The sequence below is a fragment of the Carlito syrichta genome, unplaced genomic scaffold (genome assembly GCF_000164805.1).
Source record: "Carlito syrichta isolate Samal-C Ts95f unplaced genomic scaffold, Tarsius_syrichta-2.0.1 Scaffold78539, whole genome shotgun sequence".
NCBI lineage: Eukaryota > Metazoa > Chordata > Mammalia > Primates > Tarsiidae > Carlito > Carlito syrichta.
Genome location: NW_007022635.1, coordinates 156,468 through 176,992, shown reverse-complemented (window position 1 = coordinate 176,992; position 20,525 = coordinate 156,468). Strand labels below are relative to the sequence as shown.

Sequence of the window (20,525 nt, the reverse complement as noted above, 5' to 3'; positions counted from 1 at the left end):
ATGTCAGCCCCCACCATCTGCTTGTCTGGTTTCCAAAGAGAATGGATCTAGCCTTAACCCGCAACAGAGACTAAAATCTTCCTGACCCTGGTCAGAGGGGATGACATCAAATCATCGGCAGCCCAGCTTCCAACAAAGCCTGGCTTAGCAAGGGGCACATGGGGATGGGAGTCCAAGATCCTGAGTTGTAACCATGTGATAATCACAGGCTTGAGAGAGGAGATTAAGTTCTTGGACCACTTCAGCCTCCTTATAGAACTGATGTCCTTGTCACTGCTCCCAACTTTCACCAACTTTCTCAGGAAGAAGAAAATGAAATCTACTTCTATATTTTTCAGAAAAGCTGTACATGACATCTCTTGTCCCTGCGAAAGAAATTCCTTTCAGAACATAGTGCCAGACAAAGCTGTGTCCCTGTGGAATTAGTAGGTATTCTCCTTCCTAATAATGAGTTTCTCTTTTCACTGCCAGGAAGTTGAGGACAAACGTTGCACTCAGTTCCAGCAACTATGCCAACCACTAGGGTTAGTTGGAGTTCTCAGCTTTTCTTCTCTTTCTCATTCTCTCTCATTTTTACCCTATTAATCTTATTGTATAAAATAATTACCATCAGTTATAAATATACTGATGATGCATTGTGCCATTTCTAATATTCGTTCAATAAAAATTAAGCAGCCATTATATATACACTATGCTGATACTATAGAATTACTTACACTAGTTGTTTTCAGGAAATAGGTTAGTAAATAAGTTCATCTATAATTTTTTTTTTTTTACATTTCAGAGTGAATGCTCGTTTAAAAAGCAAAATTCTGAAACTCTAATCCAACACATAAATTACCACTTTTTCAAATGCCTTTTTCTCTTCCCCTGATATTTCAGGCCAACCAGCGTTCCACTTATGACTCTTGAGGAAGAACCTCCAACGATTAGCCTGGGCTGGAAGAATCCTAAGAAGCATTCAAGTCAGCACGAATCATGGCAGAACACAGTTTTGAAAGCTCTTGGCCTCCAGTCAGGACAAATCATTCTATCCGAAGGGAATTTCTGGAACTAGTACTTCTGCTCCCGCTTCAGGGTAGGTCAAGCATGGCACAGAGAAAAACAAGCATCAGTCACAACATCAAGAAAGGAGAATGATTCCAGTGGTAAAATTTTAGGACCTCTCTGAAGGTCTGTTTTGATTTTGGCACAATTTTTCAGCCAACATTTATAGGCTGCGGGAGTAAGGAGAGGCACTGACTGTAAGGGACATGTCCAGTTTTATGTTCAGTGTTTCACTTCTCAGGTTAACCTTCAGTCATTTTTATAAAAGGCTAGAGATTACTTTCTTTGGAGTACAACTACAAAGATAGTGGGATGGGATTTCAGTCATGAGTGGTTGTGTAAGACCACAATGAAGAGAACTTATTTTGCAGACAGGAAGCACGAATACATCTAAAAGTCCTAAACATTCAAAATTTAACTGGGCGTAGTGGTGCCCACCTGTAGTTCCAGTTATACAGAAGGCCAAGGAGGGTGGATCCCCTTAGGCCAGAAGTTTGAGGCTGTGGTGAGCCATGATCGTGTCACTGCACTCCAGCGTGGGTGACAAAGTAAGACCCCAATTCAAAAAATGAAAGTGAAAATAAACAAAAGTCCTAAACAAATTTCATAAAAACTTTTAATTCAAGGGGTATATTATTGTTCCAAATTAAATATATTTTTAAGGTATCTAGAGTAGTCAACCTAAAAGAGACAGAAAGAAGATGGTAGTTGCCAGGGGCTATGAGGAGTGATTGTTTAATGGGCACAGAGTTTTGATTTTTTAAGATGAAAAGTTCTGGAGATGGATGGTGGTGATGATTACACAGCACATGAAGGCGCTTAATGCCACTGAATTGTACATTTAAAAATAGTTAAAATGGCAAATGTTATGTTATGTGCATTTTACCACAATTTTTAAAAAGAAAAAAAAGTGTCTATGTTTAAAAGGCCTTGCAATTAAAACATGAGAAAGACAATTAAAAGAGAAAATGAGGTATAAACTGACTGATAACCTCCAGAGTCCAGGAGAACTGTTAGTAAACAACCTCATAAATAAAAGAGAACAAAGTTGCAGAACAAAGACTGTGACATGAATAATAGTGGCAGAATCTGATGGGTGATGGTTCTGCACACAAATGGTCAATATTCCAATCTGCTAAACACACCAGGTCCTACAAGATGAGAGTAATCCTCAAACAAGCCAAAGCACATGCAACAGTTGCAATAAGGGAAAAAGCACCCTCTATACCCATCCTTCTAGCCACAGCACTTTTTCAGTGCCATACTCAAGGCAGAGTCTTTTTCTTTTCAGGCTTACCCCAGCCCCAAAGAGTATACTTTCCTCCTAAATATATCTGAGGCCAGATGCAATGGCTCATGCCTATAATCCTAGCACTTTGGGAGGCCGAGGCAGGAGGATTGCTTGAGCCCAGAAGTTCAAGACCAGCCTGAACAACATAGCAAGACCTTGTCTCTACCAAAAAAAAAATCAAAAACTTAGCGGGGCATAGTGGCATGCACTTGTAATCCCAGGTACTTGAGAGGCTGATGCAAGAGGATCGCCTGAGCCCAGGAGGTTGCCAAGGCTGCAGTGAGTTGTGATTGTGCCATTGCACTCCAGCCTGGGTGACAGAGTGAGACCCTGACTCAAATATATATAAATATATATATATATACGTATATATACACATACATACATACATATTTGTAGATGTATGTATTTGATGCTAGTCCCCCTACACATATACACACAAATCCTAGCAGTATAGTGCAAACTATGTGTCGGGCACTGTTCTAAGCATTTTACATGTATCAACTCATCTTAACCTCACAGAAACCCGATGAGAAAGGTTCTACTATTGCCCCCTTTCCCAGATGAAGAAACTGAAACACAGAAAGCTTTAGTGACCAGTCCAAAGTAGCAGCAGCAGACAACACTTCCTAGAGGAGCTCTTACCTCGTATCAGTCCCCTACATAAACTCCCAAAGAAATGTAAAATTAATTTGTTAATCCGCCATGCATGTCTACTGTCATATTCAATGATTTTTAATTTAGAAAAAAAAAATGTGAAAAGGGACTTTTCAGGCACAATTTTTATGATCCCAGGATCCTCCTAGGGTACCAGTGGAAAAAAGTATTCAGTCATAAAGAGCAGGTTCTTGAAACATTACATTTCGACCCACACCTTTCAGGGGTAATAACAAAACCTGTATAGGGACGAGAAAAAGGTGAAAGCTGCTAGCTAATAATGTTTCACAATCCTTATTAACTGCTGGGTGCAGATCTCTGCTTTGCCCGTGATCTATCTGTGTCTGTGATAATATCACAGAGCGTGTTGGGGAGGCAGCCAGCACACGCTACCCTTGTTGGAAACATGCACCCCCATACCTGAAGACAGGAGTGGGGTACTGCAGTGGAGGAACCATCTGGAAGCATGGCTACCCCCACTGCATGCTCCCAGGACATATGCCCTGCAGTTCCCTTGTTCCAGAGCATCATCATAGCTCAAAACCACGACGATGCAGGGGTCAGAGCCACAAGGGAGAAGTTCCAACAGCCTGGACTATGGTACCTTTAACCCTGGACATTGGACTTAGGCACTTTGGAGGCATTCACTCTGTTCTCCTCCAGCAATTTCCTCCACATTAGGCCAGGAGCCCACAGGGCCGACAGGATGCTCCTGCCTGAAGATCACACTTTCACGCCTTATCTGTGTATCCAGGATTCCAGCATTCCCTACCCACAAGAGCTTGAGTTCACTCCCAAGGCCTGTGCAGGCCTTTTCCTTGTGTTTGTCCGCCTAAGGATGTACCATGCCATGGATGTGCACACCCCAGACATGACAATGGGGGGGAAGGGGAAGGTCCAAAGTTGCTGTCTGTGGTGGTGTTGACAGAGTTTAAAAGTGTGGGCCAGGTGGTCTACACGACTGCAAGTGAGGTCTCTTGTAGCTGCTGGGAGAGAGAAGGGTAGGGTGAGCTGACTGGGGCCTTCTGCTTGTGCCTCTGAAACAGGCCGTATAAGTAAAACAAATGGTAAGACCCAGGCTAAGTCTTGTCACTCAAGAGCCAGAAAAGTACCAGGTGGGAAGACACGGTCAAAAATATTTGATGATTGACTAACTAAATGAAAAAAAGATTGAATCAATCAATCAATACAAGCATGCATAAAAGTTAGCCCTTGTCTTCATTTTTAGCTATCCATGGGAAAAGATAACTTTGTCAACAGAGTGTTTATTACCCTCCAATGTGTACATGTATAGATGGAAAATGCAATGAAAGGATAATATTGACCAAGTGAATTCTACGGTGAGCCGAGTAAGTTAAAGGCTCAGTAACACCCTCAAAGCACCAGAGATTTCAGCTCCAGAAGATACTGTTTTTTGTTGAGAGAGCAATTCTCTGAAAGAATGGATGAGATGGCTAAGAAATCAAGTCCCAGAGGGTTGCCTGGGCCTACCATGAGAGCCAATGTCTAAGCCAAAAATAAGACTTTTCTCATTGGAGTTAAATATGTTGGTTCTATAATCCCTATTCCTTTTTAAAAATTTAACTTTCAGAATACATGTGGACTTTAAATCATTTTCATTTGTGTGTGTGTGTGTGTGGTGTGTATGTATAAAATGGACATAATTTCAGATCATGTGAACATAAATAAATAAAACATAAATGGATGTCATTTATCTCAAAGGAGAAATATCTTTTTTGGATTATTCAATACAATCTATTCCTTTTTTTTTTTTTTTTTGAGTTGGAGTCTCACTGTATCGCACAGACTGGAGTGCAGTAGGTGCTCCCGGCCACCGCAGCCTCGACCTGCTGGGCTCCGGCAATCCTTCCCCTCAGCCTTCCAAGTAGTGGGGACTACAGGCGTGCGCTACAATGCCCGGCTAATTTTTTACTTATTGTAGAGATGAGGTCTCACCAAGTTGCCCAGGCGGGTCTCGAACCCGTGGGCTCAGGTAATCCACTCACCTCAGCCTCCCAAGGCATGGGATTACAGGCTGAGCCACCGAGCCCGGCTTCAGTCTATTACTCTTATAGACATCCTCATTCTATTTTTAAACATCTTCCAACCATACATGTTTATCAGTTGTTGTTTGATCAGTTTTGCAAGCAATTATCAAATCTTCTCAGATTTCTGATAGTGTCAAATATTATAAATGTAAAGGAAGTCTTGGCCAGACACAGTGGCTCATGCCAATAATTCCAGCACTTTGGGAGGCCAAGGCAGGTGGTTTGCTTGAAGCCAGGAGTTCAAGATTAGCCTGGGCAACATAGAGAGAGCTCATCTCTACAAAAAATTTAAAAATTAGCCAGATGTGGTGGTGCATGCCTATAGTCTCAGTTACTTGGTAGGCTGAGGCAGGAGGATTGCTGGAGTCCGGGACATCGAGGTAACAGTGAGCTGTGACCATACCACTGCACTCCAGCCTTGGTGACAGTGTGAGCCTGTTCCAACAAAATGAAACTAAATTAGATTTTAATTTTAAGAAATGTTTAAAGGAAGCCTACGAAACACTCTTAGGATCAGCCCAATGCATTTTTATCTCAGAGGGACTAAAGTATATGTATCAGATGGTACATTAAGCTGGACCTGATGCACTATCTTTTTATACTCCTAATGTTTGCAGTTCCTTGAGAAAAATGAGCAGCCTCTACCATCCATACTACCAGAAGGATAAATCACATCTGAAATCTCACACCAGAATTGCTTTTTAAGTGAAGCACCATAAATGCAGTCGCAGGGAAAACGGCAATTGATCCACAAGGATATCCATTATTAGCTATTACCCAACAGAAGAGGCACAAATCTTTCTCATTAGACCCATTTGTTTGTTGGAGATCAGGTGATCTTGGACTGATTCTTCCCCTTCTGCCCCCCCGCCCCATCTGCCTCTGTGGTTGAGATTGCATGTTCTGTATCTCTCTTCATCTGTAAAATACCTTCATCTTCTCCCATCTTTGCTGTGTCTCCTTCCTGTTGGATACATCATCAGCCTGCCTCATCAAGCTTTTGCCTTTATTCTTTTCCACAATTAATCAGTTTCTTACAGTGCGTGAACTAACACTGCACACTTTAATTCCATAAGGGTTATTTACATAAACAAATGTCTTAACCTGATGGCTTGAGGAATGTGACATCTAGAAATTTGCATATTAATGGCTCAGAGACCAACTAATAAATACTCTTATTTAGAAATCTAAATGTTAGATTCATATATGTGTGCGTGAGGGGTGCTCACGTGTACATATTCATATGTATGGGTATCACATAAAGAACTAGGATATTGTATTGTTCTGGGTGCCGGGAAAGAGTAATAAACAAGACCCATGTGTCCCTACCTTCACGCAATTTATATCCCAGCAGTGTGCATAGACAGGTACATGTGTATGTACTGATGTCATTAAGTGACCTATCCTGTGATGGGAAACATGGGGGACTATACGAGGACATGGTAGAGGGGACATAGCCCGGATGTAGAGGCAAAGGCAGTGACATCGCAGCCGAGGCTGAAAAGACAAGCAGGAGTTAGCCGGTGGCAGAAGGCAGAAAAAAGACTCCAGGCAGAGCGGATAGCCAGAGCAAAGCCTGGGAGACAAGTGACAGCATGGCTCAGTAGGGAAACTTGGAGTGGCTATACCATGGCACTAGAGGCAGGGAGAGGCAAGAAATGAGGCTAGAAAAACGGTTTTGAATCTAAGGACAGGGGTTTTCAAGATTAGTTGAGAAAATTGTTAGCCTTTGATACATAAATGGAACACCACTGTAATTTAAAACATCAATATCAAGTGGGGGAGCTAGGCAAGCAGCTCCTAAAATTCATATGGAAGAATCTTTATGCAAGAACAGTCCTAAAAAGTCGTAAAGAAAAGACTGATAGGTAAGACTAATGCTTCAAACAGAAAAAAAAAAAAAAGCTGTGGCGATCAAAGTTTAAAGTTGGCATGTAACTAGACAGACTGATTAATGGAATAGGATAGATCACCAAACAGGCCCAAATACAAAGGTGGCACTCCAAAGAACCCAAACTGTCATTTTAAATCAGTGAGGGAAAGAAAAAATTATATAAATAATAGTGCCCAGAAACCTGATTGGTTGATTTGCTGTATTGAAAAATAATAATAAAACAATTGCTACATCCTTCCACATATTTGAAAAATCCAAATAGAAGAAAACTTTAAATACAAAAATATAAAATAGTAAAAGTAGTAGAAGAACATATAGGAGACTTGTTTCATACTCTTAGAGAAGGGAAGATTTTTCTTAGCCACATTCATAACATGGAAGCAAACAAATAATAAATTTTACTATAAAAATATTTAATTCTACTTTACCAAAAAAGGAAGAGGAAGGGGAGGAAGAAAAGAAGGAAAATAATAAATATCATAATCCATAATTGACATCAGAAACATTAGGCAAAACATTTGGCAAAGTATAAATTTTCTTTCTTTTTGAAAGGTTACCAACCCAACAGAAAAAAAAATAACTAAGGTATACGTTTGTTCCCTATGTTTGGTTCATTGAGAAAAAAATACCAATGACTTACATATAAAAAAAGATGTTCAATTTGAAGCATACTTACAGAATTGCAAAATAAAGACTTTGAGATACTATTTCTCAGGAATCTGATTGACAAAGGTCAGAAGGTTTGATAACAAATAGTATTAGCTCAACTGTAGAAAAGCAGGTACTCCCAGTTTTGGCGGGAGAAAGAAATGATGTGACCTCTTTGCAAGACAACTTGGAAACAGTTATAAAAAAAAATCACAAATATCTTGCAAATGTGCCTGCAATTCAAATTCTAGGAACTTTTCCTACAGGTAAAATCGTGCATGTGTGCGACAACTTGCACACCAGGTTTTTCAATAGGAAGTTGGTTAAATAGAGTCTATTCATCCAATGAATGACTGTGCAGTGGGAAGAAAATAGGGTTGGTGTGCAGATGCTTATCTAGAAACACTTTTAAGATACATTGTTAAGTGGAAAACCACCAAGATATAGAACAGTGGATACAGCATGCTCTCATTTGTGTACAAACAAAGAAGACCTATTTATGTACTATGTATATAAGGAGACTATTTCTGGAAGAACACATACAAACTAAAATCAGTGGTTGCTATTGGAGAGAGGAACTGAAGATTTGGAGTGTTGGAGTATAATGCAGAAGGAAAATGAATTGTTCATGATATACCCCTTTGTGCTGTTTGCGTTTCTTATCCCATTTGGATATTACTTTTAAAAAATCGAATCACTAATAAAATTCCATACACTAAAATTAATGCATTTCAAAGAAAAGATGTGCAAAATCACTTTAAAGCGCTTAAAAGGCTCCCAGGCTTGAGAAGGCTTGGCTAAGGGCACTAACCCTTCCAAAGAAAGAATGCGTCAATCAGCATTGATGCTGGGCAGTGAATAAGAAAAGAAAAAGGAGTGTCCATCCAGAGGACACAGGTCTGGGCCAAAGTACTTCAAGTTCTACATTCCCTTTGTGAAGGCTCTCCCATTATGGAGATGGATGTCTCAGGCAAGCTTAGCTTAATGCCATTTAACATTTTAAATGTAGAATTAAATGCCCTTGCTCTAATTCCAAGATCACCAAGCAAGCTTTCAGTTATAATTTGTTCTTTTTTTGCAGAGCTGCTGGTGTAGAAAGAGACTGTTATGCTGATCTGTGCATTCTGGCCCATGTAATAGTTATAGGCCTCTTTACATAGCAATATAGTGGCAATCGGGTTCTATTTTTTAAAAGCAAATACAAAAATAAGCAACTTGGGACCTTTAAAAGAGACATGAGGAGCCACGGGGCAATTATAAGAGTGACGTGAGAAGATCAGCATTTTAGAAAGACCACTCCAGCTACAACGTGTCATATGGGCACAGAGGGCACAAGACAAGAGAAGAAATGGAAAGTAGGAAGTTGTGGCAGTATTTTAAGCAAAAGTTGATGGTGGCATGACTTACATTACTTTTATGTGAATAAAAATGTGATGTTTGTTTTGCTTCCTCGACTGCAAGCTTGATAAGAAGAGACCAGGGCTGTCTCTCATCATATCCCAAGTACTTAGCTAGAGTCTTACACAGAGAAGATTTCCATCAGTATTTGTTGAAAGAAAGAATGAATGAATAATGGCAGTAGAGATAAAAAGAATTGAACAAATTTCAGAAATGCTTAGGAAAATGAATTGGCAAGACTTAATAAATGAAATAATATAGGGATTAGAGAGAGAGAGGAGTCAAGCTTTCTGATTTGTATTACTGAATGGACAGTGGTGCCATCCATTAAGATAAGAAACACTGGAGATGGGTTTAAGGCTAAGAAGTCAAGTAAGATAAGGACAAAGAAACATGTCCACGAAGGTCTTTGGGGACTGTGGTGGAGTGAGTTTGGTAAGAGTGACACACATTCCCACCTCTAAGAGAAATGTTGAGTGGGCAGTTGAGTACATGAGTCCAAAGGCCGTTATGGATAGTTGATGAGAAGTAGATTTGGACATCATTCGCATGAACAGAAGTCGTGAATGAGGGTGACATAGCCCAAGAAAAAGAAGGGAAGCGCCCATAGGACAGAAGCCCAAGGGAAATCAACTTTTAAAGTCAGAGCAGAGAAGGGGGAACTCACAAGTAAGTCATAGAAGTAGCAGTCAGAAAGGTAGAGGGAAAACAAAAAATGCGGTGACATCAAGAAAAAAAGGATGTTTCAAGAAGGAGGGAATGAGAAATAAAGCCAACTTCTGCTAAGAAGTCAAGTAAGATAAGGACAAAGAAACATGTCCACGAAGGTCTTTGGGGACTATGGTGGAGTGAGTTTGAGAAAGCAGTGGCACAAACCTGGATTAGGAGGTGGGGAAATAGACATGATGAATGCAGTTCTGTCCTCTAAGATCTGGTTTTGAAGGGAGAGGGGTTTAGTTGGGGACAGAAGGAGGGTTAGGGAACAGTGTTAAAGGAAAACTTTTCAAAGATGAGAGAGACCTGAGCCTGCTTAAATTCTGATCTTAAAATGTTGATTGATAGAGAGAAATGGAAAATGCAAGTGAGAGTGGGAAATTTACCGATAAGGAAAAGCGTAAGCGGATGAGTTAAGACGTCGAGGGATTGACTTCAGCTAAAAGGCGCTCCAACCCTTGCATCATAGTTGGTTGCAGATGCAGGCTGCAGCCTGCTCCGATGCAATATGAGTGGAGGTAGCCACAAGAATATTGAAGATTATTTGGCAGAGGGAAGATAATAAAACTCAGTTGGGTTACTGCCATCATAGCAGGTAGGGTTCAAGAATTGCTCACATCTTATCTACACATCAATTCCTCCCACCGTTGAGAGTGTTTAGATGTGTAGCCATCTATCTTTCCCACTAGATATAAGCTACTATGGGGCTCCTTGTCTCAGTGGAGTACTTTATTTGTCTTAGCATCCCCGTATCCTCAATAACACTAGTGACACTGAACTAATGTTTGCATGAAGCTTGAGTTAGACGGCAGCTTGCCCACATGACAATCAGGAAACATGTGATAAGCTATTCCAGCCAAGATGAAAAGGAAACCCAATAAGCAGAGAGAAGAGATTTGATGTTGGTGAAAACTTCTGCTCTAGGGGCCACAGAAAATGGAGACTGGCTAAAAAGACAGGGCAGTTAGAAAAACCTCCAAAGACCTCATCCACAGAAGCAGGCCAGTAGTGGGCTGAAAATGTCATTAACATCCACAGGAAAATGTTCTGATCAGATAGTAACATTAGAGTTAGTTGATGCAATTGCTTAAAGTGTAGGTAGACAGAACATGTTAAGAAAACGACTCCTGTTTCTTTTACCATATGTTCTCACTCATAAGCAGACCTTGAACAATTATAATACTGTAAGAAAGCGTTTGGTAGTAATGGGAAACTGTCAGGGGAGGGGGGTGGGATTGGCAGTTGAGGGAAACGGCTAGGGGAGGAAAGGGCACACCTCATCAACAAGGATGTCTGCATAATGAACATTTGTATACCTAACCCTGAATTGTACCCCACATCTTTACAATAAAAACAATAGTAACAATAATAAAAAGAAAACTATTCCTGGGGGAAAAAAATAAAAACTTGTTTCTATTAGTGAGAAACATGGAAAGGTTGCCACTCAGGCTGACAGGGAGCTAGTGACAGCAAAACCATCTAGCAGAGCTGGACTAAAGAAAATCTACAGGTCAACTTCCTGCTGCTTGACCACCAAGAGAACTGGAGCAGAACTGGGAAGAAAGCAGGGTGAATTCCAGAAGAGACAAAGAAACACTAGTGTCTGTGGCTGACTGATTTGGAACCGTGGAATCTTTCAGGAGTCAGCATTCATCAAGGTCCTAACCTCCAGGTTTGATATGAGATCACTCAAGCTGGTGTGTTCAAGTGGCTCACCAGGATTCCAGATCCTAAAACTGTCAGAGTGTAGATACTCCACATCCCACCCCCTGCCCAGGGTTCCATTCAGTTACACCTGAAATTGGCAAGAGAAGCCACTTGGCTCACAGTGAGCAGGTGGTTTCTACACTTTGTCACCTCTTTGACTATGTTAACCTTATTAAGCCAGGTTCAGCTGAAACAGTGGTGGTCTACCCACATGGTATCCACCTGACAAGAGTACACATCCAAGATTTTTTCACATCCATGAAAGGGGCATTACAGCCAAACGCCTGCCTGATTATGTACATCTGTCAACTTGGGATGGTAGGGAGAGGAAAAATACCACCAGAAACAGAAGAAGAGTTACACATGGAAAGGGCCAAACCCAGGTGCCATTGTCCATTTGGGCTGCTATAACAAAATACCTTAGACTGGGTAATGCAAAACAACAAATGTACTGCTCACAGTTCTGGAGATTGAGAAGTCCAAGACCAAGGTGCTGGCAGAGTTGATGGTCTAACGGCAGATTTGATGGTCTAGATGGTCACAAATGGCACCTTCTATGTGTGTCCTTTCATGGCAGAAAAGACAAACAAGCTCCTTCTCTTGTTCACTTTTATAAGGACACTAATCACATTCTGCCCTCATGACCTAAACACCTCCCATAGGGCCCACTTCCCAACACCCCTGCACTGGGGATTAAGTTTCAACACATGAATTCTGGGGAAACACAAACATTCAGCCTATAGCACCAGGGGTGCATGAGAAACACCCAAGGAGCAACATCTTCTATAACATTCTTTGAGTTCGGGGTGGTAGCAGCAGAGCTGTAAAGTAAAACCGGGAGCAAACTAAAGAGAAACTTCTAGTTTGGGGATTTTGTTTTGTTTTGTTTTTTCAAGAAAAGCATTTGTGGGGTTTTTTGTTTCTCTTTTTTTCACTCATTTCATACAAGGAAATCTAGAAGCCATCATGTCAAGCTCTCTTACCCAGCATTCCCCATCCTTGCACATACATCGAACAGAAAAATAAACCAAGACCAGGGAAGAAAGGTCACTTGTCACACAATGAGCAAGAGTTAGAGAGTTCGGGCATAGTCCTTTCTGCCACCTTGCAGCTAGGGACTCTGGGATACAAGAAGCAGAAACAACCCTTGCTATAAAGATTAGAGTTTAGAAGACCCTATCTTTTTAAATTGCACTATGTTGCAGAGGTTGAACCCAAATTCCAATATCTTTGGGTTTAGATTATATTTTTCATTTATGTTGAGAACGGCTCAAAACATCAGAAGATAAACACTACGGGTCTCTGAGTATCTATGTTGGCTACCAGGGTTGATACACTAACATCGTTCAAGTACTTCACTTGGAGAAGGCAGTCCACCAGGTCCCAGCCAAAAGAAATCCAGAATGATTAAGATGAAATTAAATGAGTAGTTTAAGGAAGCAAATTCTCAATTGTTAGGAAAATTTTACAATTCAAGATAATTAAGTTGAAAGAATCAGACATAGTAGAGTTTTATGCATAGACGTATACACTGAAAGACATACAGGACACACACATACACACATATTGTTCTGGTGTGTGCATGTGTGTGTGTCTGGATAGTTCTTAGGATATGAAGATTACAGGAAAGAGTGGGAACTAAGCAGTAATTGGCCCTTATTTGCCATGAAAAGAAAACTCTAAATGGTGTGTGACTGTCAACATTTTTATTTTATATGAGAAGATGCTGTATTACAAAAGCACCCAAACCATTTCTCACTTAACAAGATAAGAGATGGCGGAGGAGAGGATGATGAGGGAGACAAGAGACAAAGCCCTAGTCTACCTCCTTCCCATTGTCATAAGGTTTAACCTGTGAACATATATTTAAATCTCTAGACCTCTCCTAGAATTGCCTGGGCCCTCAAATTTGGGCAACTAGGTTTGGGCAGACAGAGCCCTAAGTAAGACATTAGATAGGATTCTATCCCTAATTATGCTCTGCTTAACACAAGAGCCCAGCAAACTAATTAACCTGACAGTCCCTCAGAGGCTGTCAAGACCTTCCCACCTACTTCACAGTGACGTTTGAAAACTAAATAAGAAGATATCTGTAAAAATGCCTTCCGGGTCCCACAGGAGAAGACCTGCATGAAACCAAAGGTATGTCTCGAAATGTGCTCTTCTTGGAAAAATCTCAGAGCAGGACACAGACAACATACAAAATGGTAGATGAATGAATTCTGGATGGAAGTCAATAATTCTGAAGTTTGCTCAATGGTTCAGCCACTGAGCTCAGTCATCAATTTTAGGGCATCGAATAGTCACGGGAAAAAAGGAGTCAGAAGAGTAAGTACTCTCTGGCCACAGGTCTTTCATGGGAGCTAAAACAGACTTTGTATAAAGGGCTGTGGGTTTCTCCGCTTCCATAAGCATCTTTGACTGTGACAAAGACTCCAGGGGCAACAGTCTTCATTCTGCTTTGTCTGCCCTGTCGTTGCCCCATCCCCTACCCACCAAAATGGCCCAGCAAGCACAAGGTAAGCATCCCTCACTGCTGCCAACTCATGAAGGCTTTGCTTTGTAGCCCGAATTTTGTGTATGAATTACCTGAAGAAGAGGATCACTTGAAATTTAAGTAAACTAAATTTTAAAAAACATAATTCTTCCCGTATGAAGATAAGGCAATTGCTTCAAGATCAGTTGCCCATGCCCTTGTAATTACTTGGTCTCTCGCAGACAGGAGTTTGCACAGACTTAGTCATACTAAGCTTGTCTTCTCATTGCTGATGCTTCTGAAATGATGGGCTGGACTTAGACACTCAGTCCAAGAACACAGAACGGAAAGGAGGCACCCTAAAGTAGAGGCCCTGGCATTCATTCAGATGCTTACAAAAAAAGAGCTTCTAGAGCTTATCATGCCTTTAATGAGTTGGCCTTGGGCGACTCTCTTCACTGCAATTGGTTTTTGCTAAGAGGAAGTTGGAAAAGATCATTTCTAAGGCCCCTTCTCTTTCTGAGGTCCTGATTCTAAGTGACCCTTCTGAACATCAACCCTGTGACCTTGGACTCATTAGCCCAGTGCTAACATACCACCAACCTCGTTAGCAGCTCACATTTAGAAGTACATGGTTTGGGGGAGTTTCGAACAGACACTGAAAACATGTCCCCATGACACTGTGACACCGAGTCTTCAAAGTCACACACTGCCAGACTCAGGGCACCTTGCAGCTGATGTATAAACTGCCTAATCTCCATAACTGGATCTTCAGTACCTGGAGAAACTTATTTGAGCATCAAATCCAAAGCCCTCAGTTTATATCAGCCACTGAGCTCATTAAGGGGCTGCTTCAAGATCAGGTAACTGGTTAGTAGTAACATTGGGATTCTTCCCGGTCTCCTGACTTCAGCTTTCCACACGTACTTTTTTTTTTTTTTTTGAAACCCGAAAAGAAAGAACTTAGTATCTGTGCATTATTTTTCTATGCAAGGTTTTTATAACTTCGGGAGCATTCCCTTATCCACCTCCAAGATCAATATTTACAACTTCCCAGTCCTTTGGACACCCCAGAGAGCAAAGTAAGTGATGAGAAGGCACCCAGTTATGTGGGATCATTGCCTTTTTAGATGGAGATCGATCAGCAATCAAATGTAGAGCTAAAATTATCAGGCCACTGCAGGGCTCAGATCTCTGCCATTTGAGGTGGGAGGTGGGGGGGATTTGTGTTTTAAAATAGCTCAGCCAAGTATATTATGAAAATCATCAATCAACTATGAATAATCCAAGGTTGAGGCCTTCCCACCCCTGTCTTTCTTTCTCTCTCTCACACACACACAGAACACACACACACATACACATACATACCAAACAAGTAACAAGTTTGCCATGCGTCCTAAATAATCTCTCCCTCAAATCCTCCTGTTGATTTATAGACATCAAGAGGGACTAAAAATTAGCATTGTTCCAAGGGGTAGCAGTTTCAATGTCACAACCTATCCTATGCTTGTTGAACCTACAAGAAGTTCTCAAGAGAAATGATAAAGTTAGCCCGAGGGCTAATGCCAGTGAACGGTATTCAGTAATGGTTTGATATTGCTTTTTTCCCTTTTCCCCTGACAGGCAAGATGAACAATGAGTTAAAACTGGAGGTACTTGCTTGATACTGGAAGGAAGGAAGGAAAGAAAGGAAAGGAAAGGAAAGGAAAGGAAAGGAAAGGAAAGGAAAGGAAAGGAAAGGAAAGGAAAGGAAAGGAAAGGAAAGGAAAGGAAAGGAAAGGAAAGGAAAGGAAAGGAAAGGAAAGGGAAAATAGAAAGGAAATTCAATTCCCCTTGCCCAGCTAAACAAAAATTCTAGGTTTTATACTCCTACGACCTAGATATAGTCAAAGAGATCATCCAGAATGTTCCTAAGGAGAAAGAGACCTCAACTCTCCAGTCAACTTCTCAGCTTAGAAAATATCTTTAAAGGGAATATTGAGACAGACACAAACAGATGTTTATGGATAGAAACAGTGAGAGACCTTAAACAGACCTAAACTCAGCGCTAGGGAGCAGTGACCACATTTTTTCAACTTCCCATTACTTGCCTGTAATAACAAATGACCCAGGCTCTTCTCTTAACTCTAGGGCTCTGAATTCCCATAAGGAAATATCACTTTTCGGAGAAGAAAAAAATCAAGCACATTTTCCTGCATAGTAAATGACGGGGGTTGAAGTGGGAGGTGGAATAAAGTACGGTCAGCAGGGTCACGGGGCTTTTCAATTGTTTGATCCAGAGTAACGAAAACCCCCATATTGCAGAGACTGAAGGTATGAACCTAAAAAGACTCTACATGGCTGTGCCAAGCTAAAGTTTGCAAATACCTACGCTATGAAGATGGCATGTTTTCAACTCCAGCTTGCAAGTTGTATTAAATAATGAATGATGTAAATCAGAATGTCTTATTTATTAACAAGTCCAGTGTGGCTTGTGTAACCACACTCCAAATTTAAATACGTGGTTCTTAAGTGCAACCACAATCCAAAGTTCTAGAACCCCCAATGGAAGGCCTGAGAAGTAAATATCAGAGTAATAAAAACTGATGCCCTTATTCCAGATGCAAACCCTTTTTCAGGTATGTGATTACAAACATCGTTGTTCAATCTGCGGCTTAGTTTTTAATATGCCTACTGTGTGTTTCACAGAGCAAAACTTTCAGATATTGGTACAGTATGTCTGGTTTTTTGGGTTTTTTAGCTGGTGTGTGCGGTGTCATATCTAAAGACATCACCAAACCCAAAGTCATACAGATTCTTTCTGTTTCTTTCATACTTTTATATTTCAAATTTTGGTTTGTCAGTCTTCACCTGTATGATGACCACGTCTATACCTAATCCTGCATTGTACCCCACATCTTTAAAATAAAATTTTTAAAAATTGGGTTGGTGGAAAAAACAATGCCTTTGACTGAATTTTTGGGAGCGCCAGGATTTTTTTTAAAAGTACAATTAATTGCAATGACAAAGCTTATTAAGGTGAGAGGACCAAAATCAATGTATTAATGGCATAACACTACAGCTGATTAACTAGGCCAACCATAAATTGCACACAGAGGTTCTGACAGTAGAAGCTGCAAATTCTATTTATGTTGTGCTAAGAGGAAAAATATGAAGACTTGTCTGCAATTATTACTCTCAAATCAGAGAATATCACCCAAGAAATTCCACAAAATATCTCTACTGGTCTTCATAAAACATGTACAATATAAAAATGCATGCTTTTCTATAATAATGTAGGTACACTCAACACTTCTGAACTATGCACTTAAAAACGGTTAGGATGGCAAATTTTATGTTGTGTAGTTGTTGTTGTTGTTTTTACCACAGTAAAAAGAAAAAAAAAAAGTATGGTTTATTTTGACCGAAACTTTTACCATTTGGGTGAAACGGAACTTGTCCTTTGCAATGCACTTTGGCACTTGATACAGCTGGGACATAAGTGGCCAGTTACATAATCCCAACAACAGGCTTCACTCTTGAATGTCATTATATGTGACATTGGTACTATTTTTCAATTCATTGTACGCTGCATGATGTAACCACTTCCAAATAACAGGAGCTGCCAGTTAGCAGTGTGATGTTAGGCAGGCGTGGTATAGATCTATAGATAGATATAAATCTAGATATATCACATCCGTGGGTGAAGAGTATGAGACAGGTACTGTGCTGGGAAGATTTTTAATAAGACAGGTTCAAGCAATGACTCTGAAAACAAAATGCCACCTTAGCTTAAAATATGCATGTACAAATAAAAAATATCCTGCTCCTTAATTAATCTATACATATATTTTTTATACATTCTTTCCATTTCCCTTCTCAGAAACTACGCACCATTAAACTAGAACTTTAGAACAGGTTATTTTAGGAATACCACTGAGTTCAATAGCAAAGTTAAAAAAAAATGTGTAATTTGGTTCCAGCTGTAGCTGGTATCTACTGGCCAAGGATTTAAAAGCTGTTCAAGAAAATATTAATATATTTAAAAAAGAACACAGATGGTATCACAAAAGAAGAGTGACACAAGCACATCTGTGATGTCATTGTGAAATCAGAAAAGAAGAATTCGAAATAATTCTATGAAGTGCTTTCCAAACCAGTATTGTGATAAAGTATTACAGATAAAGACCCCAGAGAACAAACTGGTTGAACTCAAACAAAGCTGAGGGACAGGGCAGAGAAACATACCTTTCCCCAGAGCTCACATGTACCCAGTCTGACCAATATTACTAAATTCATTCTTCCTCCTGAACACTTAGCCTGAGCACCTCACCACTCCCCCAATCCCAATGGGTTTTCAAATCAAAAGGAGAAAAAAAAATAAGAGTAGAAATTAGGAGTGCAATGATTGAATAAATAACTGTGACAAATGCTTTAGAAAATATTTTTTAAAATTCATTTTCAAAAACCCCAAAATAGGAATCTGCCATCAGACATTAAAAAAAGCAACGGCAACAACTGTGAGAACAGATATAAGAAAGCTCTGCTTAAATCTATCGATTTCATATATAACAGACAGCTAAGATCACAAAGGTTTGAAATAATATTTTTTTTAGATTTAAAGACAGTTTTATTTTCTTTTTCTCAGATAATGGCCTTTCCTATTAAAGGAAAAAAAAATAAAGTGAAAACAATTAGCACTATCTCATTCCTTTCTTCATTATATGCATCTATCATCTACTACAGAATTTAAAAACCACACACACACAATATCTAACTATAGAGAGGCATTTTCCATGGTCTCAAAACAGTCCGAAGAGCTCTGAATTCCATACAGCCTCCTCCATCTGACTACTGACACCCCATCTCATGAAAAAGGCAGATTCTGACAAAAGGCCACAGCTACTTTGGACCAGCCTGGTGAGCCTCAGCCAGCCTAGTCCAAGACCAGCACTGTAGGGGCCCTATCCACCCTTCCTCTCTAGCCCTGTCTCCTGCTCTCCTTGCCAAAGAAGATTGAAATCCTAGCATCCTAGACACAGCCTGACAGTTGGTTGCTCCCGGCACATCTCAGCTATGCTAGGCCGGCACATTCCCCTCTGCTCTGCTCTGCTCTGCTCTGTTGTCATTTCCTTCTGCCTGAGCCTTACACCATGAGCATCAGCAGCAGAACAGGTAACAGAGACTAGGAAGGTTCTTACTTACATTTAAAAACAGGTTATCTCAGTCAACTACGTTGGCAGAAACATGGTTGTGCGTTTTCGGGGGGGGGGTGGAGGGAGGTAATGCATGCGCACTCGACAACCGGAAGGCCACAGCCCAAGCCCCACTTTAGGGCTGCCTATCTCGGTGTATAACACGGTAAGGAAAACTGGGAGAAACTTTGCCATACAATCCTCCGCGTGGATGAATAATATTTCATGTCCATGAAAGGTATGAAATGACAAATTTCCTGAGAAACCAATAATAACAATAACACTTCCAGGAGAGGTGCCACAGGAATGCTAGAGAAAGAAGCGATGAGTTCTTGCTTGGTAATGTACTTGTCACCAGGCATCAGAAGAGGAGAACAAAAATACACAGTCCTCCATCAAGCCAGGACAAGCTCAAACATTTCCAGGGACAAGGGGGCCCAGTGCTAAAGCCAACATTCATCATGGTACTGCAGGCTGTTTTAGCATCCAACCCAGTCCTAGGAAATTATTCAATGGGCAATTAAGATTTATAATCCAAATGGTCTCAAAATCATATCTCTGGGAAGTCACGTCCAAATTAAATCAGACCAGGCTTTTAGACCTCCAAAGATCACATTTTCCCTTTTGAGCGAGTGCATTTCAACACTCAGAACTTCTTCTCTTACAAGATCATTTTCAAGGATGCAATCTACTAAGCAAAATCTGATATATGAAATGAAAAGGGAAATCGGTTAGCTCTAAACCTCAGAGAAAGATACTAAGGGAGAGGCCCTCACTTCCTTCAACAGATATCAGAAAGTTCATTATTTTAATCTTCTTTCTAGTAAATATCACTGGAAATAGCACTTTATGAAACAGGAATGTCCAAAACTAAGTCACTGTATACGGAAAGCCTAAAGCACACCCAGCAGAGCTCTGAAACTTAAAAGACACACGGTATTTATTCCCCAAATAAATATATATATTTGCATTACTGACATATATACAACTTATTTTAAAGTGTCACCCTTCTCCCTGCACTACCTGCCCCAAGTGGGTGAAACAGACACGTAACCGACTGATGGTCCAGCCCTGCATCTCTGGACTTAACCCCGTACACGGGACAGCATTCGCTTCCAGGACCTACCCACTTGACCAGCCTGGGCCCCAGAGGCGAGGAGAGAAAGAAGGAGGAAGAGCACCAGGAACTCACATTTCGGTGATGTTCTCAGGGTCTGCGCTGCTCGGCTCCAATCTCGGAAACGCCACTATGCCCGGAGAAGGGTCGCTGCACCAGATCCGAGAGGCGCTGCATTTGCAAGACGTGGGACAAGCAAGACCGGCCCTCCAGAAGCCCACCGCCAGCCAGCAGAAGCCCCAGAGCCTCGCCATGGCGGGCCCATGCCACCTTGTCCAGGACGACATCCCCAGCCGCCAGTGCCGGCCCGCGTGCGTGTCCCAGCGCTGCACCGGCCGGCTTCCCCCACCCGTG

At 40.9% G+C, this 20,525-nt stretch overlaps 1 protein-coding gene across 4 annotated transcripts in view; it reads right to left on the bottom strand.

The window, feature by feature from the left end:
* The window catches only part of NTRK2 (neurotrophic receptor tyrosine kinase 2), a 199,780-nt gene extending 179,255 nt beyond the window's left edge, over positions 1-20,525 (bottom strand). For all 4 annotated transcript variants that reach the window (XM_008054303.2, XM_008054308.2, XM_008054310.2 and 1 more), the window contains exon 1: positions 20,247-20,525. In XM_008054303.2, the coding sequence (XP_008052494.1) occupies positions 20,247-20,458 (212 nt within the window). In that variant the 5' untranslated portion in view covers positions 20,459-20,525. The remainder of the gene's footprint in view (positions 1-20,246) is intronic.